A 25,478-nucleotide genomic window follows, 5' to 3' on the forward strand; every position below is an offset into this window, starting at 1 on the left:
GTCTTTGTCTGGGAGTATGTAGACCTGTGTTTACTGCTGTGGCTGTTTTGAATCATCTATTTTAGAGAACTGGATAGAAATAGCATTTAAACCGATGGAGGTATTTTTAAAGTAAGAGATACAGGTAAATAAATTATGATATTCAGAAGCAGTCTCCAGTTTTGCACAGATGGGTGTTAACAGAACTGAACTCCTACTTCCTTCATTAGTAAGTAAACAATTTATTTAGTAAAATAAAATGTTTTTTAAATGACAGGAATCTACTCAATACATGTTGTTTTTGTTAAAATTCTGACTACGCTGATAGCCTCTTCAGTCCCTCACCTTTTCAGATTCCCAGATATCCTTTTTCATCATCTTTTTCCTCAATTCCTTCTCCCCAGTGTCTCCAGAAAATGGGTCCTCCCGCTTTGCGGGTGGGTTTTGGAGGATGCCGTGTGGAGGGCTGGGGCTTCTGCGGAGGGGAGCAGCGCCCCCATCCAGCAGACGTGTGGTGTTTTGGTAGAATGATAACTTCTGTACTGGCATTTGTGGTCCTTTCCTGGAGCAGTAGCTGGGACAGGGACCAGGCACCTCAGCTGCGGCAGCAGAATGTGGAGCAGAGGCGGGGCTTCTGCGCAGGCGCTAGCCTGCAGTCCCCGCTTCCCTTCACTGCCTTGCCTTGGCCCTACTCTCTGTCCGGTTGGGCAGCATGGGGATGTGGTGGGGAGGAGGGGCAGGAAGATGGGCAGCTGGAATGACATGGGTGACTTGGCTTTTAAAGGTGGAGCTGGGGGCTTCCCTGGTGGTGCAGTGGTTGAGAGTCTGCCTGCCGATGCAGGGGACACGGGTTCGTGTCCCCGTCCGGGAAGATCCCACATGCCGTGGAGCGGCTGGGCCCGTGAGCCATGGCCGCTGAGCCTGAGCGTCTGGGCCCTGAGCGTCCGGAGCCTGTGCTCCGCAACGGGAGAGGCCACAACAGTGAGAGGCCCGCGTACCGCAAAAAAAAAAAAAAAAAAGATGGAGCTGGGGCCAGACTGAATGTTGCTAAAGTCGGCAGACCAGCAATCTTGCCCGTTACCGTTAGCCGAGAAGGTCGTTAACTCCTAAGGATCAAAGACTCCTCCTTCTGTATGTTTGACATGGTAATTCTTCTGCTGGTGCCGGGGCAGTTGAAAACCTGTCCTGTTAGTTCACATCAGGACCGGCTACAGGATTTTTTTTTTTTTAATCACACATTTTTCCATCGTAAGATTCTAATATTTTACCCTAAAACAGGGATGGGAGGAGAGAGATTTCTTCTTCTCTTCCTTCTCCTCTCCCCAGGAGAATCTCTGGAGGATATCACATCACTTGGGTGTTCTGGGACAGCTGAAGGTGGCCGGTCACTGCCTAGTGACTTGTCTGTGGCCCGCTCATGTCTGCTTGTATCTGCTAGAGATGATGTTCAAGAGCAGACTGACTTCCCACATTAACCAGAATCGCATGTGACTCCGCCGTGTGAACCAAACCAAAACGACAACAAAAGGACTTCCCTTCATGCCCTGAACAGCTGGGTTGACCAAGTTAGTCACAAAAGATAAAATCACTACATCAAAAGTGCTCAACCTCTAACTGGTATTTTCATTTACGATGACTATTGGCCAGCTGTTGTTAAACAGTAACGATAACACATATATCCTGAGGACAGGGAATAGTGACTTCCCAGCGTTTGGGGGTTGCAGCACCTTATCGTTGTCTCTGAATGGTTTGGATGTTGGGCACGTGTTTTTAATTTTTTTTTAAAAAAAAACACTTAAACTTTACACAAACCCTTTTGTGATAAGTACAGACATCATCAGAGCCAGACCCGAGAGTTGCTGTCGCCTGTAAGCTGAATATGTCTTTTCAACGTCTGCACGCAAATTCAGTCTGAATTTGGCTTGCTTTCTCTGGCTTGTTAAACTTTGGGGTGCTTCGTGCTCCAGTCAGTGGTACTTGGAGTGATTGCACCTCTCGACCGCAGAAGTACGCCTGAATAATGCGTTAGGCCTCAGCTGACAACCCCGAGCTCTCACAAAACTTTGAAGGTTTGGCCCACATACCATCAAGAAGCCAACATCCCCATCCTAAGTACAGGCCTAGCTTAAGGTTAACAGTAAGACCAACATTTTATTGCTTCATTTTCCTATTAAGCTCTGGGTCGCTGATTGAAGCAGAATTCCAGTGTATTGACACAACACCACATTGTTAACACGATAGGGAGGATTTGATTATGGGAGAACAAATCCAAAAACGGTAAATTGGCAAAAAAAAAAAAAAAAAAAAAAGAATCTGGGGCCTTGCTTCTCAAGGCAGCTTTTGTGGTTGCATTCCTTTATTTGATGTGGTTCCCTCCTCCTGTGCCAAACGGTGCAATGTGGGGAAAATGATGAAGTTGCAAAAAAGGGCGGGCGGGGGGTAGGGGCACAGGAGGAAATAGGGAGTGAACTGTTTAGTGACAGGCGAAAGAAGACAGAGCTTAGGGATCAAAGACAAAAATACCTGTCTCTCCAAGCAGGAAGCAGAAAGAAACATAGGAGTCCTTTCCCCGTGCCCAGGTAAAGACTGAGCCACTGTCAGCCGGCACCTTTCAGGCCAACCCAGCACAGTAGACAGAGCGGCCCGAGAGCTGCCTGCAGGTGAAAAGAACAGCTTGAGAAGGTCAAGGCTGAGCGCTGTGCATTACCAAGAACAGCGGGGGGGGGGGGGGGGGGGTTAGCCTGGGAGGGCCCGGGGGAAGAGGGCTGGGGAACAAAGGCCGCCTCCCATCAGCAGCTTATGGGAACCAACACGTTTTAACAGCAGCCAACCTTGGAGGCAAGTCCCAGGGCAGCACTGGAACCTAAATGAGGAAAAAAGATTTCCATGCAGAAACAGGATTTTATTTATTTACAATTTTCAGGCTGGGCAGCTTTTCTACTGTGTGGTTTGTGACTACCCAAAGTGACATTTTCTGAATTTTAAAATTATCTCTTTTTGCGCTGTGAAAAGAGCATATATGATTCATCTTAATATTTCTGAGCATCAGTCGCCAGCGAACAGCTAGTATTTCGGGTGGGAGGAAGGCTTTTGTAGGCAGCTTTTTCACCTAGCATAGAAGTAAAAGCACCAGAACATGCCTCAAATGTCATTTGAGATCATATAAATAGCTCTCTCTTGCACGGTTCTAATCCAGTATCATTATGAGAACTCCCACAGTCCACGAGTTGCCTAATGTTCACCTCACCCTTGCCTGTAAAAGGCTAATGTGTGTGGTTTACCTGCTGATCAAATACAGTTTCTAAGAGGTTTGACCCACGGGCCCACTTTTCATTTTGGCTAATCTAATCTACATCTTTTGGTCTATATTTCTTCCTGGATATTTTTCCTACCTTCAGCATCTGTAGAACTTTCAAGTGATCCTTTAATCCTAGATCAAGAGTCAGAAAACTACAGCCCGCTGGTTGGATCTGTCCTGCAGCCTGTTTTGTATGGCCTGCGAGCTCAGAATGATTTTTACATTTTTTAAATGGTTAGAAAAACATTTAAAGAATAATATTTTGTGACTTGTAAAAATCGTGTGAAATTCACATTTCAGCTTTCATACATAGAATTTTATGGGAACACGGCCGTGCACACTCGTTTACATATTGTGTATGGCTGCCTTCCTGTTACAGCATCAGAGATTAGTAGTTCCGACAGAAACCTTAGGGCTGCAAAGCCAACAATACTTACTACCTGGCCCGTTACTGAAAAAGTTTGCCAACCCCTGTCCTAGACCCTTAAAACCTTCTTTTTCACAGTGACTGCTTCAGAAAAGATAATATACATTTACTGACTTCTAATGTCCATTTTGGAAATTTAACTCTCATATATTTCCTTACTTATTCTTTCAACTTGAATACTGCAAATATTTATTGAGTGCCTACAATGAACTTGGCCTTATTCTTATTTCTGGTGTTTTAGCAGTAAACAGAACAGAGATCCTCGTTCTGGGGGAGTTTACATTCTAGTGAAGGGTGATGGGGGGAGACAATAAACAAATACAATATGTAGAATGTTTTATGGAGATATACACCATTTATATGCCATTAAAAAAGAAAGACAAGGAAGAGAGGTTACTGGAAAAGGTGGGTTATTTTAAATAGGTTGTTGAGGAAGCCTTATTGAGAAGGTGGTATTTGAGTAAGACCTGAAGCAGGGGAGGAAGCCCAGTAGATGGCTGGGAAGAGAGTTGCAGGCAGAGGAACAGCAGAAGAACTGAGCCAGCGCGCTGAGATGGAGCAGCCCCAGCTTATCCTTGGAGGCAAGAATCCAGAGGAGAAGTTATGTTAGATTGGACTGGGCCTAAGGAACCAATCGGTTGGAGCTGCTGTGGGCTGAAACAGGATGAGAGCAGGAGCAGTAGGTTTTGCAGGCAGAGTTTGCTGGTGAGCAGGTTAAGTTTGATGTGCATTTTAGACATCCAAGTGGAGGCGTTCAGTAGGCAGTTGGCCATATGAGTCCTGAGTTCAGGAAAGGTCTGAGCGAGAATATAAATTTAGAAGTTGTCAGTATAAAAGAGGTATGTTAAGCAAGGAAACTGGCTGAGATTCAGGCTCAAACTCCAGACCTTTCCTTCTCTCCAGGACATCTCTCACTCTATGACTAAACAGAACTTCTTTTTTAACCTTGAGTTTTCTTTCCTGCCCCCTTCACCATTGGCATGCATCAGGATGGACCATCATAGCTTCTTATTCCCTCTCCAGGCAGATGCCCTTTTACCAGCAGGTATCCCAGGCAGCCCGAAGTATGAAGTAGGCTTTTCTCATACTGGGGCAAAAAGCTGCTCACTGTGGTCCAGGACCCACGGTCTGCTGTCTGCAGAGTTCCTAGCCTGTGATTATTTGCCTTGCCTTGTTGAGTAGTCTCTGTGTCCTCCTCCCTTCCAGCCCCAGTCTTGTTTTACTGCTCTTTGCCTTGCCTTCTGGTTACCTGCATGTGACTAGACTTCATTTTGCCCATGTACACACTTAGCAGTTATCATCTTTTTTCTAGTTGTTTCCATGAATGTCTCATCTCCCGTACTAGGCCTTGAGCTCCTTAAGAGCATATCTCTGCTTTCTTCATCTTCCCATTTTTGTCCACAGTGCCTTTCAAATAGTCAGTGACCTAATGCCTCGGGGATGGGAGGCAAATTTGCTTTTACCACACACCTTCCGGTCCTCAGTCCCTGTTGTGCATCCTCAGGGTGAGGTACAGATCAGGGTGTGAGGACCACCTGCACCTGCATCTGCTAGGGAAGCAGGCCACCTCAGACCCGCTGAACTTCATTAATCAGCTTCTCTGGGGTGGGGCCTGGGTACCTGAGCTTTTAACAGGCTCCCTAGATCATTCTTACGCAGTCATGGAAATAGCGCAGAGGAAAGATTCCAGTCCCACTTTGACTGTTGCCAGCCTTAAACCTTGGACAAGGCATCCATTTCAAGCCTCAGTCTTCTCATCTCTATAGTGAGTATTTTAATACTTGTTACCTACTGTGTAAGTCTGTTGTAAAAATCCAAATGAGGAGCACTTTGGAAACAAATTGTAAAGCGCTGTGTACCAGTAGCCTGGCTAACCGCATCTGGTATCTTTTCATTTCTTTGTGTGTGCAAGCCAGGCTCCAGCTACCTATAGATTAGTTCTTTGAGCACAGAGACCAGTGATGTGTGTGTGAAGTTGCCTCATGCTGTTCATAGGCCTGAGCTTTTAGTAAATGCCAGCAAACAGGAATCAGGTGGGTACACTTCTCTACCCGGTCAGGCAGAGGGAGTTTTTTCTCTGCCTCTTCTTTTGACCATCATTAAAACCTATGTGCAATGAGGAGGAGGGAGTTATAAAAATGCTTGTGGGTTTAGTCTAGGGTAACTATTGTATGCACTCATTTTCCCCCCCAGCTTTATTGAAGTATAATCGACAAATTAAAATGTAAGATATTTACAGTGTACAATGTAATGATTTGATATATGCATGTACTGGGTTTTTTCTCAGTAAGTATGTTTCAAAAGTAATTCATAGGAAAAGTAACCTCTACCTGTGCAGTAGCAGAGCAGTAAAGCCATTCACTGGAGCCTCAGAGTTGTAACAAACTCAGAATAAATTCACTCATTCCTAAAGACTAGTATTTGAAAATAGTTTCTCTTCTTAAAGAAATTGTGGTGGAATCGTACTGCAGGTAACAGGCCAGGGATCAAGATACAACAAGAGGAAAACAGCTTTTCTTTCCCTTTGCCTGTTCATGTCTTGCGTGGCCGGGCATCATTATAAGTAGTTCATACCATATGTTGTTGTTTTTTTAAACATCTTTATTGGAATATAATAGCTTTACAGTATTGTGTTAGTTTCTGCTGTATAACAAAGTGAATCAGCTATATGCATATGTATATCCCCATATTCCCTCCCTCTTGCGTCTCCCTCCCACCCTCCTTTATCCCACCCCTCTAGGTGGTTGCAAAGCACTGAGCTGATCTCCCTGTGCCACGCAGCTGCTTCCCACTAGCTATCTATTTTACATTTGGCAGTGTATATATGTCCATGCCACTCTCTCACTTCCTCCCAGCTTACCCTTCCCCCTCCTCGTGTCCTCAAGTACATTCTCTACATCTGTGTCTTTATCCCTGTCCTGCCCCTGGGTTCATCAGAACCTTTTTTTTTTTTAGATTCCATATATATGTGTTAGCATACATTTTTTTTTTTTTTTTTTTGCCATACGAGGGCCTCTCACTGTTGTGGCCTCTCCCGTTGCGGAGCACAGGCTCCCGACACGCAGGCTCAGTGGCCATGGCCATGCCGCTCCGTGGCATGTGGGATCTTCCCGGACCACGGCACGAACCCGCGTCCCCTGCATTGGCAGGTGGACTCTCAACCACTGCGCCACCAGGGAAGCCCCGGTATTTGTTTTTCTCTTTCTGACTTACTTCACTCTGTATGACATTCTCTAGGTACATTCACCTCACAACAAATAACTCAATTTCGTTTCTTTTTGTGGCTGAGAAACATTCCACTATATATATGTGCCATTCATTCTGTATCCATTCATCTGTCGATGGACACTTAGGTTGCTTCCATGTCCTGGCTATTGTAAATAGAGCTGCAGTGAACATTGTGGTACATGACTCTTTTTGAAGTTTGGTTTTCTCAGGGTATATGCCCAGTAGTGGGACTGCTGGGTCATATGGTAGTTCTATTTTTAGTTTTTTAAGGAACCTCCGTACTGTTCTCCATAGTGGCTGTGTCAATCTACATTCCCACCAACAGCGCGAGAGTGTTCCCTCTTCTCCACACCCTCTCCAGCACTTATTGTTTGTAGATTTTTTGATGATGGCCCTTCTGACTGGTGTGAGGTGATACCTCATTGTAGTTCTGATTTGGATTTCTCTAATGATTAGTGATATTGAGCATCTTTCCATGTGTTTGTTGACAATCTGTATATCTTTTTTGGAGAAATGTCTATTTAAGTCTTCTGCCCATTTTTGGATTGCGTTGTTTGTTTCTTTGATATTGAGCTGCATGAGCTGCTTGTATATCTTGGAGATTAATCCTTTGTCAGTTGCTTCATTTGCAAACATTTTCTCCCATTCTGAGGGGTGTCTTTTTGTCTTTTTTATGGTTTCCTTTGCCGTGCAAAAGCTTTGAAGTTTCGTTAGGTCCCATTTGTTTATTTTTGTTTGTATTTCCATTTCTCTAGGAGGTGGGTCAAAAAGGATCTTTCTGTGATTTATGTCATAGAGTGTTCTGCCTATGTTTTCCTCTAAGAGTTTGATAGTGTCTGGCCTTACATTTAGGTCTTTAATCCATTTTGAGTTTATTTTTGTGTATGGTGTTAGGAAGTGTTCTAATTTCATTCTTTTACATGTAGCTGTCCAGTTTTCCCAGCACCACTTATTGAAGAGGCTGTCTTTTCTCCATTGTGTACTCTTGCCTCCTTTATCAAAGATAAGGTGACCACATGTGCGTGGGTTTATCTGTGGGCTTTCTATCCTGTTCCATTGATCTATATTTCTGTTTTTGTGCCAGTACCATACTGTCTTGATTACTGTAGCTTTGTAGTATAGTCTGAAGTCCAGGAGCCTGATTCATACCAAATCCTAATAGAACATCTGCTAAGTTCATTTGTTGTTTTTCAGGGCTTTAAAAGCTTTTCCATATGCTAACAGAATCCTGATGGTAGACATCTGTTAAGATTGTCCCTCAAAGGCTTTTCTGAGATGTTAACAAACTTAAACACATTTCTGAACAAAAACTTGCTTAGTGTTCATGTCATTAGACAGACTCTGTTTGTAATTACAATATTCTCATCTTTTGTATTTAAGTATGAAGTTTCCTTGCTTGCATTTCGCCTCCTCTCTCCTGGATAGTGTCCATCAAGTCCTCTGGCCCTCAGAGTTTCCAGGGGTTCATTTGCCTAGAATGAAAACGTCCCTAACCACTTCAGTTCAGGTACCTAAGTAGGTTTAATTAATATTCCTGGAAACAGCCTTACGGGCTCAGTCAGCCCAGGTATCTGCCTGAAACACCCAAACCAGGAGGAGCCTGATGGATCTGACACATGTGGAACCAGATGTCACAAAAGTGATCATTGAAGACCTGAGCATGGGGTAGATTTAGGTCAGAGAGACCTGGATTTAGATGCCCTTCTGCCATTTTACCACCTACATGACTTCAGAGATGGTTATGTAGCTTCTATAAGCTCTAGCCTTCTCATCTGTACAATGGGATAGCACCTCTCTCAGAGATTGATGTGAAGAGGAGAGGATATCATATAGGAAAAGCACTTGGTATAGTGCCTAATACATAGTACTTCATAAATGGAGGTATTATTCACTACTCCATTCTGTGGAGAATTCATTTTACCAACTAAATCCCTCATATTGCCTTTTAAACTCTATTTATACTGTGACTAAGCAAAGAATACCTGATTCAAATTATCCATACAGTATGCCTTCACATTTTTAAATTACTCTATTTCATAATTCCATAACCTTCTAAGTAATTTAACTTAGCAATTTCAACTTCTTTAGACTTTGCTCCAAATAGGAACGTTTTCTGAGTGTTTAATCATACTTATCATTGTCTTAGAACATTTCCATTTTTATATGTCCCTCTAAAAATGGGAAGCAAGAAATGGAATACAGTGCTCTAAGAAGACCTGATTTTATGCTGTGAAGTATGTTTAGTGGAAATATTAGATCAGATACATAAATGTAATACATCCAGGCCCACACTGATGCTTCAGTGAACCTCTCATCCAGTGTGACTCCCCAAGTTTTCTCCTACTTGTAAACTTAACTTGTCATTCTGATCTTTTATTTTCTTCTCCTGTTATATTCATTGAGTTTTTTTCCATTTTGAATTACACCCTGATTTTGTTTAACTGAGTGGTGGAGAGACTCTTAAGATGGCTCCAAGTTGAATCTATAAAATGAGACAAGGGCTAACAGCAGCTCTAGAAAATGCTTTACTAGGAAAAAGAAAATCCAGTTAGGAAAAAAGAAAAACAAAAAGCAGACTCTTTCCATGGTGTAGTGTTTATGTACTTTTGGGTTTTCAGAACCTACGTATGATTTTTTTTTTATCCTACCCAGTTAACTTCTTGTGACAGATGATATCTTAAGAAAAAGTGAGATGAGAAGGTGATGAATTTCATGTATGAAGGCTTTTTGAGGATAATTTCAGCCACTTATACTACTGTTTCAGTATGTAGGTAGAGGTTAGTAGGGGTAAGAGTTTTAGAAATTCCACACCATCCTTCTTATGAAAGAATTTCTAAAGAAGAAGGACACAGGCTTTGGAACCAGAAAGACTAGGATTCAAGCCTATCTCTGCAACTTACTTGCTGAGTAATCTTGGACAAGATACTTAGACTCTTAGAACCTCAGTTTCCTCATCTGTAACTTGGGCTAATTAGGTCTATCTGGCAGAGTCCTTGGGAGGTTTAGAGATAACGAAATGCCTATAAGAGTGCCTGGCAAAAGTGGATACTCAATAAATAACAGTGACTTTTGTTTTATTGTAATGGCGTTCCTGGCAAGCCACCAGGAAACATACTCTGTCATTATAGAGTGCCCTAGATTCTTGAGGTCCCTCGCATTTCTCTACCTTGAAAGGAATTAACAGTGGTGCCCTAGTCACATATTCAGAATGGAAAACTCAAGTCCTTAAACAGATTTAGGCATACAGTTCGTGTTTGTTGGATTGAATTGAAGGCTCACCTTTCTTTAGATGTCTCTTAGCTTGGGTCCTAGTGGCCGCTGGTGTCCATCTATCATCCTTGAAGTTCCCCATTTCCATGCTTCACCCTCCAACACTCCCCTGAATCACACTATGGAGGAGGCAACCAGGGCAACTTCCTCTCCCTCAGCACCCGGTTCAAAGGCGGAAGGGGACACTAAGGCCGATTCAAGCATCTCTGACCTAACCCTGGACATACAACACCCACACAAGAGGCATTCTTGAATAACGTCTCTCTTGGAGTGCGTGGTGCTATTTTAATATTAGTGTAACTCTAATTGTTACTTTAACCCTTGAGAGAGATGGGTCCTTTTGAGAGTAGTGTTATCCCCGCTGCACTCATGGGAAAGTTGAGTAAGACCAAAGAGAGCGAACTTGGCAGCAGCAAGAACTACAGTTGAAAATCACTGGCCCTTCTCGATTTCTCCAGGGCCAGATCATGTTTTCTTCATTTTATTTGGCCAGTAAGGTAAAGCCCAACATGGGGAGAAGGGAGTTATTATTCCATAATGAGTTAAAACCCTATTGTCCCAAGTCAAGCTTGCAGACAGGCTGACTGCCTGCATTTTTCCATGTGAAAATGCTCAAAAATATTTCCTTTACGCTGTTGACTGTAGCCAATCCAAGTCTTCAATATTAGAGAGGCTCTGAATATTTGCTGACAGAGCAAGGTCCACAAGGGCTCAATTAGCTGTATTTGCATGGAAACAATAGTATTAGTACATAGACAGTTCTTATATTTGACTTTTAGAGCCAAGGCGACAGACCTGGAAATGTTTTTCTGGCTAACTTTCGGTCTGTTCAACTCCACTGTTGGAAAGGTTTCTCGAGCTCTGGCCTTGTCCTTCTAATTTCTATCCACAGATTCAGTTTCAGTTCTAAGAATTATCAGGCAGTTTCATGTTTCATTACAGTCCATAAAGAGATAGACGGTGCTTTCTCATCAAAGCAGCCCTTTTCACCTGTTTCTTCTCCCAAGTTCAGCCTGAGACCCTGCCACACCAATTTTGGTTCCCCACCTTTTAGCCCTGCTTTCTCCCTGCACCGCTCCAGAGATCAGAAGAGTCTACAGCCATTGGTCCCTTTCATCTCCCCCTCACCCCTTCCCCAGCCCCAACTCAGCCACTTAGTGAGTTAGTGAGGCCCTGCTTCTCACCAGCCAGCCCTGCATTCCTGGGAATGGCTCAGTGAGGCCGGGCATCCCTGCACAGGGTGAGTTCTCTGTTGTACATGCTCAGCCCAGTATTTTTTGATTCATGAATATTAAAGGATTCGAGATCACAAGGCCTTACCTCCTCCATCTTGCACACTTTGAAAACATAATAGCTCTTTTATTTCAAGGCACTTGACTTTGTTTATTCAGCACGATCAGGGCAGCATTCAGGCTATAGCAAGCCTGTTAAATATTTACCAATGAGGCGGATATTTATACATGAATCAGTGGCACTTATCAGCGTGTGATGCTGGAAGTCAGGTTCAGAACCCTCACAGGCAGAGAAACTGCTGAGTTAAATAAAGCGTGCAGCGAGTGTCCTTTAAAGAATCAACTCTCATTTAAAACTATCCTTGTTGGTATCTGAAGTGCTTCACACACTGAGGCTTCCCCTGCACAGCTAAGTCATTCACAACTGGACATGACAGAGTGGTCGGTCCCTCACATCCAAGAGGCAGTGAATCCGGATGTTTGATGGTTGGGGTGGGAGAGTACTGAGGTGTGAACAAAATCTGGAGGAATGCTTGTCCTGTTGCCTTGTGGAAAGTTGTAAGGGGAGATGGGCTGTACAGCACAGTGCCTGCTTCGGTGGTGGTCTGAGTGCTTCTAGAAGCCCTTTAGCCTCACTGGAATCCTGACCCTGCTCACTTACCAGCCATACCCACTGCGTCTTTCCATCCCTGTAGCCCTTTTTTTTTCCCCTAAGATTTAATTTTTTATTTATTTTTGGCTGCATTGGGTCTTCATTGCTGTGTGCAGGCTTTCTCTAGTTGCGGTGAGCTGGGGCTACTCTTCATTGTGGTGCGCAGGCTTCTCACTGCGGTGGCTTCTCTTGTTGCGGAGCACAGGCTCTAGGTGCGCGGGCTTCAGTAGTTGTGGCGCATGGGCTTGGTTGCTCTCTTCGTTGCAGTGCACGGGCTTCTCATTGCGGTGGCTTCTCTTGTTGCAGAGCATGGGCTCTAGGCGCACAAGCTTCAGTAGTTGTGGCACACAGGCTCAGTAGTTGTGGCTTGTGGGCTCTAGAGTGCAGGCTCAGTAGTTGTGGCGCACGGGCTTAGTTGCTTTGTGGCATGTGGGATCTTCCCAAACTAGGGATCAAACCCATGTCCCCTGCATTGGCAGGTGGATTCTTATCCACTGAGCCACCAGGAAGTCCCCTTGTAGCCCTTTCAAGATTAAAATCCCCCCTGCTCTCAGGGAGGCACATAATTCAGCAGTAACAACAGCCTGGACTCTGGCAACAGGCTTCCCTGAGTTCAGATCCTGGCTTTACCACTTCCTAGTTGTGTGAACCCAGGGAAATTTCTTCTGCCCTCTGAGCCTCAATTCCTTCACTTGTAAAATCACAGTGATAATTCCCACCTCGTTGAATTGTGGAGAGGATTAAATTAGATAATGAGAAGGCACCTAGCAACAAGGGTTAGTTCTTGATAGTCACAGAAGCAGAGTGCAGAGAGATGGGCCTGGCAGCAGAGCAGCTGGTCTTTGGATTTCTCCATACCTCTGCTTCTTTCTATTATTATAGGTAATTCTTGTTTAATGGCTGTATTTCAGAGGCAGAGAGAGAGTTTCAAGTTGAGAGGATTACCCACACGCTGTTTTCACTCCTTGTATTCAATTTAGTGAATGATTAAGAACTTATTCTGTAATACTATTTACAGGTCGAAGGCCATTACTATCAATTCTAGAGAACTGTCCGAATTTTTTTTTAATTTTATTATGTTAAGGATTGTTCCTCTAAGCAACCTATGAGAAGCCTGGATCTTGGTATTCTCTGTTATGCAGATATTCCAAGAACCACAGGCTATAAATACTGGATTTATTTTTCTTGTACTATAGAATTTTCTTCTTAATCCGTTCTCCATCCTAATGGAACCATTAGACACTTCCAGTGAGAAGTGTGCCCTCTGTGTACTTCTGCATGAAAAGAGGGGACAGAAAGCCTTCCCCTCGTTCACAGAAAGTCGGAGGAATTTTCCTAGCCTTCTTCAGAGTTGAGGCTAAATCTCATCCAGTGTCTACTCTGAGAGTAGCAAATGGAAATTATGTTCTTGCTGATTCTGTGCAGTTGCAGGGTGTACATGACATATTAATGTCATACTTAGTCAAACGCTGTCACAGAATTTTCTCAGTTGTCAGTTATTGTGCTTTTTAATTACCATCTGAGTAGGATAAGTCAACAGCGAATACTTCCACTCCATATTGAGTTGCTCACACCACCTGGAATTTTATTTGTTTCTTGGGATTTCTCATTCCTGTAAATAAATAAACATAATATTCATTTTTACCGGAAAAATTAATTTCAGAAATCTGTAGTCAGTAGGGAGACAGGCTGGATCTGGAGTCCTTCGAGTAGTTACATATATTGTTCCTTGTACCACAAACTCTAGACTGAGTCAATCTGCTCTACACTATTTGAGAATGATTTTCTAGACTGTTACTGTTGTGAAATGTTTTGCTTCCACTTACAACCTCGTTACTATGGGGACTTGGATAATGAATAATCACAACATTAAGAGATTTTAGGGGTCTTTTTATATCCCGTTGTCTTACAGAGAGGCTTTAAGAGGCTTACAGAAATATATACGTTAAAGTAAAATTCAAATAAGAAAAACAAATCAGGACCGAAGGAAAGTGAGAGTAGGAAAGAAGATGAAATCAAGATTAAGGATGATATACAAAATGCATGCTATACGGTTCTGAACAATTTTTTTTAATAATCTTACGCTGGTTAATTAAACTGAAAAGAGAATCTCCAGGAGAGTTCTGGAAAATGTTTTTGAATCAACAGTGTCTTAGTGTTTGGACTGATGATTTTTGACTGTACCTTCTTATTTAGATGAATTGAATATCAGTGTTTACTGGGATTACTTACACACTTCCTACCCATATTGACCCACAGACATGGGACCCCGGTGTTTCAGAAAATGTTTAATTAATTGCCACCAGTTAAAAATTGAGAGATTAAATCATCTGGATTTCTGGCTTCACTTGAAAAATTAGGATCTGGTAAGACCAGGCTTGTATTCCTACATGTCAGAGATAGCTGGTGCGGATCAGTGAGAGCCCTTCCCACTGTGCACAAAATCCCCAGTTCCTTCAAGAGTCCCCACCTCGTTCTCTCCACTCATTTACAAAACCTCTGCCTGCGCTGGGTAGACCCCAGGCTTTTGCATCCCCTGCCCTAGACCGCCTGCCTCACACTAGTAATGAGGAAACTAAGGCCCAAGGAGGCTGCCCAAGGCAACAAAGCCAGTGAGCTGCAGAACTAGTCCCTTTGGTACACTATTACACCGTTGTGTCAGTTCAGTTTTGTTCAGTTTAATGAATGACTTACCTTTGCTCAGCGCAATTATGAACTGGGCATAATCAAGAGTATAAAAGTCTGTGTTTCAGTAACAGGTACAATCCATTAATGTTGGTAAGACATTTACCCGTGCCAATCAAAATTTGCTAATTTGTACTGTTGTGTGATAGGATCAGGAGTTGTCGTTAATCGTTAGTTTTTAGTCATGTGTAACATGAACATGTTGTTTTAACAAAATGGATAAAATATATGTGGAAATGTAGTCATAAAGGGAAGCCCCTTTAACCATCATCATTATCTCAGGCAGTTGGTGGGCAGAGGTGGACACGAGAAGCCAGGTCTGTTTGGGGTGTCACTTAAACTGCCTGAGCCCTGAGAGAAGTGTCCATTGTACTCTTGTCCTTTCAGTGCACTTGGCGGCTCCTCGGCTCTTCATATCCCAGCTTTTCCAGGAGGAGGATGTCTCATTGATTATGTTCCTCAAGTGTGCCACCTGCTCACCAACAAGGTAAAAGCAAGTCCTCTGCCTCCCCCACCTTGTGAGGCTCCTTCCTCCAGTGTCATCTACCCAGCATCATGGTGCACACACCGTCCTCTCCACCCCATCCTCTTAGTTTCAACCTCCGTCTGACGTCGACCTTTCCTACTTTGAATTACATCTCATCAGTTTCTCTCCTGATTTCTTTGCCCTCCTTCCTTTTCTGAGGATTCTGACCTCCTGTTCCAGTCTTATCTTCATCTCCTCTTTCTTGAATTTCCTTCATGCCCTAAGTTTTTGCTAGATCTTACACCTTCTTACAGTTTAAAATTTTTGAACTCTTTCATTTCCCGATTATCTGTTGCATGCATGTGTGTGTGTGTTTGCCACTTGTTAATATCACAGTAATTCTGCAGAGCTGCTTTTATCTCTTCCTGCTTTTCTGTACTGCACTTCTTAATAGTTGGTTCTTGATTCTCCCTGTCATGTCTAGGAGCAGTTTGCCAGAGTCCTGCTTCTAGGGGCAGGATTTCCAGGTCAGCTTGTCTTACAGTCAGGCACATCAGATTATCTAAAGCCATCTCTTAGCTGTGTTAATGAGCCCTTACATTGGCAAGTAGCTGAGTTTCCACTAATGGTTGTTGTCAGCTATTTCTACCAAGTATAGAATATGCTTGTTAATGTCCAGCCAGTGTATGTAGCTAAAAACCAGAGATATTAATCCGCCAGCAATACTGACTTTGTTTCTTCTCCCACGTGGACTCAGTTTGCTTAATTCCAAAAATCCTATTTTCTTTGCTCCTGTTGACTTGTTCACAATGGCTTGGAAAATAAATCTTTTGTTTGTCTCTTTCATTCAAAAGATAGCTCATCTCTATATAGAAAATATTTTAGAAATATAATAATATTTCAAAGGCTTCAGTATTATTTTTTAAATGTCAGAGAAACTAAAATCTGGCAACTCCACAGTCTGTGGGCTCGGCACAGATTCCAGGGTATTTAACTCTCACAGAGTGGTTGCTGCTCATTGGACCAAATTCCCCCAGCCACTGCCCTCCTACAAAACCGATCAGAGGACAGATTTCTTATTTACACTGGGAGACTTTGCACTGCCTTCAAATCTAGATATCCCAGTATTATAGAGAAAAATGCAAATTTGGTCTTCCAGAACCAAGAAGAAAAGCCTTTTTAAAGCTCTCCAATTGAGATTAATTTCTAGTCATACATTTTCCTCAAAAAAATTATAATACCATTTTCCCAGAAATACAAGACTCAGTCAGTTTTTCTTATCTGGTTCCCTTTCATTAATTTTGCTTGTCTTTTAAAATTGATGTTCTTCTCCTTGCCACAAACGAGGACAGTATGGGCTGCTTTTAGAAACAATCTCTTCAAATGAATTTCCATAATTACATTGGAATCTATCTTTATAGCCAGTTTTGTTGTGGGTTTCTGTTAGAATGGTTTTCTGTTTTTAAAATCAAGTATACAGAACTGTTTTCATCCCCTTTTTAAACAAAGCCACTTAAGCAAACTTATCATCTGTTTTTCTTTTCCCAAAATAACATTTCTGATCCTGCATTAAGCCTGCAAAGCAAGCACTGTTTTTATAAATTGACATAAAACCCCTGTTATATAAATAGAATTGTTTTACTTTTAAAGGGTACAAATGGCTATCAGTACCAATTGTGTCAAGGTTATTTCAAGCACTTTATCTCAAGCTTTTGTTATCCATGGAAACTCAGTGTGACTACAGCCAGTATAAACAATTTGGGGGGTCTTTTTGTCCCACTGTTTCTTTCACCCATTATGAAGACATTTCATAAGGAATGTATTTTTGTGTTAGAAGCTGATGGGTAAATGACTAACTTTCAGATGCCTAGCTTAATGAGTTCACAAATTTTTTTATAGAAACTGTCATTTGGTGATAGCAAGGAAATATAAAAAGGCAAAATAAAATCTCCTGTTGTAACACTCCTTATTCTGAATGTTATGAGCTTAAAAAGAAAGGATGGAGCATTACTGTGCCTTTTCAATAGGCGTTGTAGTTCAAGATAACCAAATAGACCCATTTGCTGAGAGGAAGCTCTTCTTTATAGAGAATTCCAGCTGATAAATGCAGACGGAATGAGAGAATACAAAAATCACCATTTTTTCAGGCCCTAGTGAAGTAATCGATTCAGACAAGGATCTCCAACAGATACTAAAACCATTAAGTAAAAGGTTCATGGGAACTAGATCTTCCCATGCTTTGAGGGGTGTACCCCTGGATTACTCACTATGGCAGAGGGGAAACATCCCCTTACAGTAGAGTGGTCTGGCTGGCGTCACCTTAACCAATGATCAAACTCAGTATCACCTAGGAAGTTTTCTTGCCCAAAATATTTAACCTGAATCTAGTCACACCTTTAGCTCTAACTTCCAATTTTAGGAAATACAGAAGGTAGAGAAAAACGGAAGGAAACAATCAGAGAATCGAGAATACAGAATAAGACAACTAGCCCAGTCTCTTTGGAAAGTCAATATTATATACACACATCCACACCCCAGGAAGTACTACTTTTACTATAGTAAAAGACTTTCTAAATTAAATGCCTGATCCCTGTTTACACCCTGCTTTTTTCAAAAATGTTTTGGGGACAATTGGGAAGTTTTGAAAATGGACAGCATACTAAATGAATTCAGAGAATGATTACTAAATTTGGTATGATGACAGTAGTGTGGTTATGCAGGAAAATGTCTTGTTTTTTGGAGATGCATGCTGACGTGTTTAGGGGCAAACTGTCATGATGTCTCTAATTTCCTTTGAAACATTTCAGCAAGATTGATTGACAGGTTGATAGGTAGGTAGATGGCTGGATAAAGCAACTAGACAAAATATTCACAGTTGTTGAATATAGGTGTGGGAATATGGGTGTTCAATTTGCTATTCTTTCTACCTCTCTGAATCTTTGAAATTCTACATGATAAAATGTTTAATGATTTCCTACTCCACTTCTCAGCTTGGGTTCCTATTCCAGGTGCAGTATGTGATTCAAGGATATCACAAAAGAAGAGAGTATATCGCTGCTTTTCTCAGTCACTTTGGCACGTAAGTTCTTTGTTTAAACCACGAATCAATGACGCACTCCCGTCCTGATGACCCTAATATAAGGGCTTGATTAAGAAAATAGCAGTTCCTCCCTATGATACCTCTGAATGCCATTTTGATTCTTCTTGGTGTGTTGCTTACCCTGAAGCTCCCAGGAAGACTTTTTTCTTTAGCATTCTTTAGCAAATAGTAGAATCAAATATCTTCCCTGGAGCAGCAGCATGACTAGCCCCAAACACTGCAGTGACAGTGGGCGTAAGGCCTGCTTCTTCTCGGGCTCTTTATCGTCTGCACAGCACTTTCACCTCCGTCATCACAGAGCAGTCATGAGGTGAAGCAGGCAGGAGTGGCTGGCACATTCTACTGAAGAAAGCCCCGAAACTTTGGCCAGTTCAGGCACCCAGCGGAAGTCACACACCTCAGAGAGAGAAAGCCAGGCTGGGATCCTGTTCCCAGGACTCAGGTCTCCTGATAGGACCGCCACTCCCCCCAGGGCCACAGAGATTCAGGAAGGAAGTCTGGCATTAGACACCATCGCGATGACTCACACTTGGGATTAGGAGTTGGAAGAAGGCCCCACAAGGGAGGAGGGAAGTGTGTAGCTGCAGTTCCAGGGTGGCCGTCTCCTCCCAGCCCTCCCTGTGCTCTGGCCCTTTCCTTTGCCCGTGGTGGGCTGCTCTGCAGCTGTTTCCTTAATGATGGGAGAGCCCTTATCAACCTTCCCCTCAGGGCTTAGTTGGGGAATGGACTTTCCTCACAGTCTTCTTTAAAAGGTGGATCACTCTACCTACCTGGGGGGACTAAGCCCTAAGGGTTTTAGTGGTCTAGTTATCTCCCACCTTATTCCAGAGAAGTGGGGTGTGTGTGTGTGTGTGTGTGTTATTAAAATTTTAAATAAGTAAATGAAGAAATTAGGGCAAAAGGAATAAGAAAGAGAAGATGAGGTCAAGAATAAGGTTGGGGGGACTTCCCTGGCCGCCCAGTGGTTAGGACTTTGCTTTCCAGTGCAGAGGGTGTGGGTTCGATCCCTTGTCGGGGAGCTAGGATCCCACATGCCTCGAGGCCAAAAAAAAACAAAACAGAAACAATTTTAAGAAAGACTTTAAAAATGGTCCACATCAAAAAAAATCTTAAAAAAAATAAAGTTGGGGTATAATTTTACAAATGTGGCATAATTATAAGCAAAATTTCTGACTCATCAAAACAATTTCAAGAAATTTTCTCATTATCCACAGTGAAATTTGCATATCCTCAAAATAGAAGTATCAATATCTAAACAGTATGACTGTCTCTCACGTGAGTCTCTAATACTTAAGATTTTTTTCAGCTTTATTTATGAGCATTTTGAGAAAGTGCTTATGATACAAACAGTGGTTAATAAATGACACCGTTAGTCTCATTTTTGAGTCAGATTGTCTTTCTTATATACAATCGAAAATGCAGACGTTAACACAATGACCTCCAAAGCAGGGTGCACATACCTCAGGGGTGTGTGCCCCACCTCACTCCATTGGCATTCACGAGAAGGGTGAAAATCGAATTTACACTTGTTTTTAAATCTCATTCGGTTTATGTACATTTTGGTGTTTTTTTATACATATAATATAGTAGTACTTGTATACAATTACAAAATCATATACAAGTACTACCATATACTGTACTATATGCGTAATGAAAAGGATTCTGTGCTTGTTTTTGCTTACGGGATGCAGGATCTAAAAAGTTTAGATATCAGTGTTATAATGTTGAGTAAATTACATATCCTTAAAAGAAATACAGACTGGTGAACAGAGTTGTTGACTTAAGTCAGCAGATCTTAGTGATGTATCAACAGTCTTTGAGCAAATCACTAAGCCTTCAGTGCCTTAGTTCCCTTACCTTCCCAATGAGTTCAACTGTTCCTTCCTACTTAAACCTGGAGGCCATCAGTATTAATGGTCTGACTGGCCTGACTCAGCCAGGATGAAGGCATCTCTAAGGACAACAAAGGCCTCCTTGTATGGACAAGAGAGAACATTATCCTTGTCCTCGCTGTGTGGTTAGTACTGGCACGTTATGGTAACACCCCCTAAGCACTTAGCTCTTGAGGGAAATGCGGGAGGTGAGCCTATCAGAATTCTCTCCAGACCCTTCCATGCTCAGAGGCTGTTCTCCATTGACACATGAAGCATGCATCTCCCATCTGAACCCAGTGTCCACCCAGCTAACATTGCTACTTCGTCTTGAGCCTGGTGGGGAGGATAGGGGGCCACAAGAGAAAGGATTCCAAATACTTTGGAAGAAAGTAGTATATAATCCTATAGTTAGTAATATTGTCACTGCTTGTTACTGTTCAGTGCCTAAGTGAAAGTGAGACTTCACTATCACTGTACAGACATAGGGTCATTGTTGCCCTGATTTCTTCATTTGTCCTTTTGCCCATCACTAGTAACTAACATTTGCATAACATTTTATGGTTTACTTTACTTGTTTTTCACAACTCCATGATGAAGTTTACAAATATGATTAGATTTGTTTTACAGATGAGGAAACTGAGGCTCCAAAGGTTAAATGATTTGCCCGCGGTTGTAACAGATGGTAAAATGGCAAAGCTGTAACTTAAACCTAGCTGCTTTCATTCCAAATCCCACATCCTTCCTGTGGCAACACTCACTTGTCTTAAATGCATCTCGGATTCAATAACCCTGACTTTATGAATATATTCTTTACTTGTTTCCATCTCCTTTATACCTTGTTTTTATGAGGGTTTTTTGTTTGTGTGTATGTTTTTATTACTTAGGGGTGTCGTGGAATATGATGCAGAAGGCTTTACAAAACTCACTCTGTTGCTGATGTGGAAAGATTTTTGTTTTCTTGTACACAGTGAGTATACTTTTGCTATTAGCCTTTCAGCCTACATTTAAAAATGTACTAAACCACATGTACTAATGAATATGACAAACCTTAGTGTCCTGACTTGGTTCCTTTTACTTTAGCATAAGTATATTTACTGCATGGTCTTCAAGAGAAAATATCTCTAGATCAGTGGTTCTCAACCAGGTATCATTTGCTGCTCCGGGGACATTTGGTAATGTCTGGCAACATTTTTGTTTGTCACGACGGGTAGGGGACCAGGGCTGGCGGTTGTTGTTACTGGCATTAGTGGGTAGAGGTCAGAGATGCAGCTAAACATCCTACAATGCGTAGGACAGGTCCCTAAAACAAAAAGTTATTGAGACCACAATGTCAGTAGTGCTGAATTTAAGAAACCCTACCCTAGAGAGATTTCTATTTTCGAAGTATCTTTCCAGATTCAGGCCTCAAAACTTTCAAGATTACTCAAAACATATTGCTTTGATCATTTGGTTATCATTCTTATTAAGTGAAAAAAATCTGTAACGTTGGTAATATATAATATATATCTTAAAGGTGGGACTGTGTTTTAATGAATTCCTGACATGACTTCTCAGTGTTTTCCACACAGTAGGCATATTTAAATTCCTGCTGTATTATATTAATCAGTCAGTAAACATTGCTCCGGCTTTCGCTTAATGGATCATTTAGAGTCTCTTTTGTATATTTCTTTGTTATATAAGAACCAGTGACCCATGGTGCCAGGTTTGAGTTGCAAGTCAGCTACGAGCTTTAGTCTTTAGTAATTTGATATGCAGCATGCCCAGACTTCAAGCCAAAGGCACAGAAGTTTCAGCCCTCCCGAGTCCAGTTACAGAAAAGCAGTGGGTTTGGGTTGACTTCACTCAGTATATGGAACTACCCTAGACTTTAATAAACTATTTCAGGATGCACAGCTTTGGCCCTGTTTAGCCAAGCTGTCAGTGTAAAGATAATGACTTGGGGGGATTTTTCTTTCCCAGCGGTTTTACTTTCTTGGTTATGATTTGCTTAGGCTAAAATAGTTCTTAATTTGTCTTACCTGACGTCACATCTACAGATAGTAGGGGAAGAAACCCAAAAATGTCCATAGTGGTAGAGGGAAGAAAGCTCTAATGAAAACCTTACCACGGTATAATCTGCATAGAGATAATTGAGAGTTGGCCATACGTACTTCTAAGAAGTTGGTTATCCCTCTCGTTTAAGGTATTTCCCAATGATAACCACCTGTCATGCAGTGCTTCATACGGAGCTCCTACTCGATAACTAGTCTTACACTGGGACCATCTTTTCAAATGCATCTGAAAAATGCAAGCATGTTGCTCTATATTAATTATGTGTACAGATAAGCAGAGAGTGGAGAGGTGAAGATTTTCATCTTGGGTGTGCCTCCAACTAATTATATGACCTTGTTCAAATCACTAGGACAAGCCTCCCTCTGTTTTAGTTCCCTCTTATGTCCCTGGGGATTTGGTTGGTAAGTCCTGTGGAGACATCAGCAGATGGAGCTTAACCTACAATACAGGGCCAGGTGGAAGAGGAAGTCCCACAGTCAAGGCCTCCTGGCACTCTCCTCTTTGCTCACCATCTTCTGTGGCTCTACTGAGCTGAACTTCTTACTGCTGCTTCCAGCTCTCACTTTTAATTCTGACCTTATCACGGCTTTGGTTTTCTGTTCTGAGTGTTAACTGCTTTCTGAGATCTCACTTCCTATTTGCTCTGTCCACTTTGCCCCACCATCTTGATCCCAGTGATTCTGTTTCTAGCCTGGTAACCTGACCCCAGATCCTGACTGTATGCTTGGTTTGTGTCTCATGACCCTGGACAGCTGCCTGGGGGATTAGTCTGGTGTGTTTCCTCTAGCCCAGCTCAGCAATAGGGAGCTGTACCCTGCCACGAATGGTGGTGGCTATGGTCTGAGGCCTCCCAGAGTAGCTGTGAGAGAAGGACGCAGAAGGGAGGACACACAGAAGGACAGTTACAAACACTCAATTAGATGACTGCTTCAACCAATTTCTTCATCCCACAGTGGCATGAAATCTCAACGGTTTGTCCCGAAACTTACTTTGGTCTCCTAGCCATGATTCCATTTTCAAAAATGATGATGTCAGATCATATCAGATATAAGGGGAAAAAAGATATCCTTGGCACTGATCTTTCTCACCTGTGTTTTCCACGTGCATCTCAAGGCTGCCTGTTCTGGCGGGGCCTGGCCGGAGAGCTGTTCAGGGATAAAAGAGCGTCCACCTCTCAGCTCCTGCCGGGCCTCCTCTCAGTGCGTTCAGTGTCACGGCAGTTCTTGTTCCTTTGGAAGGTCTATTCCCCAAAGACTGTTTTCCCCACAGTACCATGTATCCACTATTTCTTACAGCCCCTTCTCTACCTTCCTCTGTCACATGCAAAATTAAGTCCTAAAGCCATATCTTCACTTAGTTTTGATTACCTTCTTCAGAAACATAGAACCCCCAGACACTCATTAGAACAGGTACGGGGACCTCGAGATCTGTTTAATTTACTTTTTCCAAAGTGTTTCCTTAGGCTCTTACTCCTTTCCTCCCCAGGCCGTTTGCTCTCCGCTCTAAGCGACATGACCCACGTTCTCGGCTCTTTGGCAGATAAGACCTTGTCTGTGAATCAAGGGACTCTGATGCTGTTTCCTGCTCCATCATTCACTCACAGCCTGTCTTTAAATAAATTATTTCCACCCTTTTGCTTCTTTCTTATATCTAAAATGTAGGACTTGTAACATCATAGTGAAGCTTGGTCAGGTAATGCATTTTATTCAGTCATACAGTTAAGCATCTGAAACTTACCTTCTTTTGGAAGCATCTGCTTGCTTGGTTACAACCCCCATGGGACCACTTATTCCCTTTTTTCTTGTCATGAAGATGGGAGTTGAACATGGGGTGGCAGAGACTTAATGATAGAACATTGCCTTGAATTATTCTGAGATCTCAAGAACAAGAAAAAGGAAGAAGGAAGCGCCTGGAGATGGAGCCAGTCTTGTGTGGCTGGTTCACTGCTCCGTGCAGATTGAAGACCTGGCAGGACACCCGATAACGTCTCTGCTCTCCCCCACCCTCTCTTCTGCCCAGGCCCGGGAAGAGGTTTGTCGAGAGGGCGGGTGCTGGCAATAATTCTGAGCATTCTGGATGCTAGAGGAAAGAGGCACTCCTCTCTTGAGGCTGATGGCTGTGACCTCAGACCTTGCCAGAGTGTTCGGAAGTAAGAATGCCCTAGGGGAGAAAGAACATTGTACGTATTCTGGGATCTCTCAGGAGACACTGCAACTTCCTGGCATTCTGGCAGTTGCAGGAGTGGGAGCTCTGGCCATGGAGAATTTTCATCCATTTATTCCTTCTTTCTTTCTGTCATCCATATCAACGTATCGCAAGAGTTGGAACCACAGCAGGATCAGGGACTTGCTTTCATTCAGAAACTGTTTTCAGAAAGGTTTCCTGGCCATCATCTAAGAACTATCTGTAGTGGTTATGTAGGTAATTCTGTATTTGCCAAGCTGTATTTACCTCTGGAGGTAGATGCTATCTTTAAGGCAGCAGCTTTTCAGAATACTGGATGACAAGAGAACCAGAAAGCAAGGCACAGTAACACAGAACAAAAGCAACCACTGGGGAAAATTGGCTGTTTTTCATGGGCCCCTGTCAACTGCACTATAAGGAATGCAGCTGCCTAAGGTCACAGGGTTGCTGCTTGGAAGGAGAGGGTATTGAGATCTTTTCCAGTTACCTGTAACTCCTTGGTAAATGACCCTTTGAGTCATCCAGCCTGGACCATAGGCCTTATCTCCCTGGCAAAATACATATTAGACCAAATCTGACCATTTTAGGTATTCCATCTCATTTCTTCTCTTCTTGACCCCTAACCCAATCAATTTAATCCAATTCACCTGAGTTCTGAGTTGATTGAGAACCTGCTGTGTGCTCAGTGTTGTGCTAGGTCCCAGGGGTTATAAGTAAACAACTCAGGCTTGACCTTAAGACACTTAGAGTCTCGAGCAAGGGTTGGTTGGCCACAGCCTATGGGCCAAACTCCACCCTGAGTCTATTCTTATATGGCCCTTGAGCTAAGAATGGTTTTTATGTTTTTAAAGAGTTGTTGGGGGGGGGTTCCCTGGTGGCGCAGTGGTTGAGCGTCCGCCTGCCGATGCAGGGGACACAGGTTCGTGCCCCGGTCTGGGAGGATCCCACGTGCCGCGGAGCGGCTGGGCCCATGAGCCATGGCCGCTGAGCCTGCGCGTCCAGAACCTGTGCTCCGCAACGGGAGAGGCCAC

At 42.8% G+C, this 25,478-nt stretch overlaps 1 protein-coding gene across 1 annotated transcript in view; it reads left to right on the forward strand.

Moving 5' to 3' along the window:
- The window catches only part of BABAM2 (BRISC and BRCA1 A complex member 2), a 438,160-nt gene that overhangs the window by 322,043 nt on the left and 90,639 nt on the right, over nucleotides 1-25,478 (forward strand). Inside the window, exons 8-10 of the mRNA XM_082643284.1 lie at nucleotides 15,159-15,258; nucleotides 18,246-18,316; nucleotides 21,096-21,178. Coding sequence (XP_082499410.1) covers nucleotides 15,159-15,258; nucleotides 18,246-18,316; nucleotides 21,096-21,178 — 254 coding nt within the window. The remainder of the gene's footprint in view (nucleotides 1-15,158; nucleotides 15,259-18,245; nucleotides 18,317-21,095; nucleotides 21,179-25,478) is intronic.

This window comes from Mesoplodon mirus (genome assembly GCF_964341445.2).
Source record: "Mesoplodon mirus genome assembly, chromosome: 14".
Taxonomy (NCBI): domain Eukaryota; kingdom Metazoa; phylum Chordata; class Mammalia; order Artiodactyla; family Ziphiidae; genus Mesoplodon; species Mesoplodon mirus.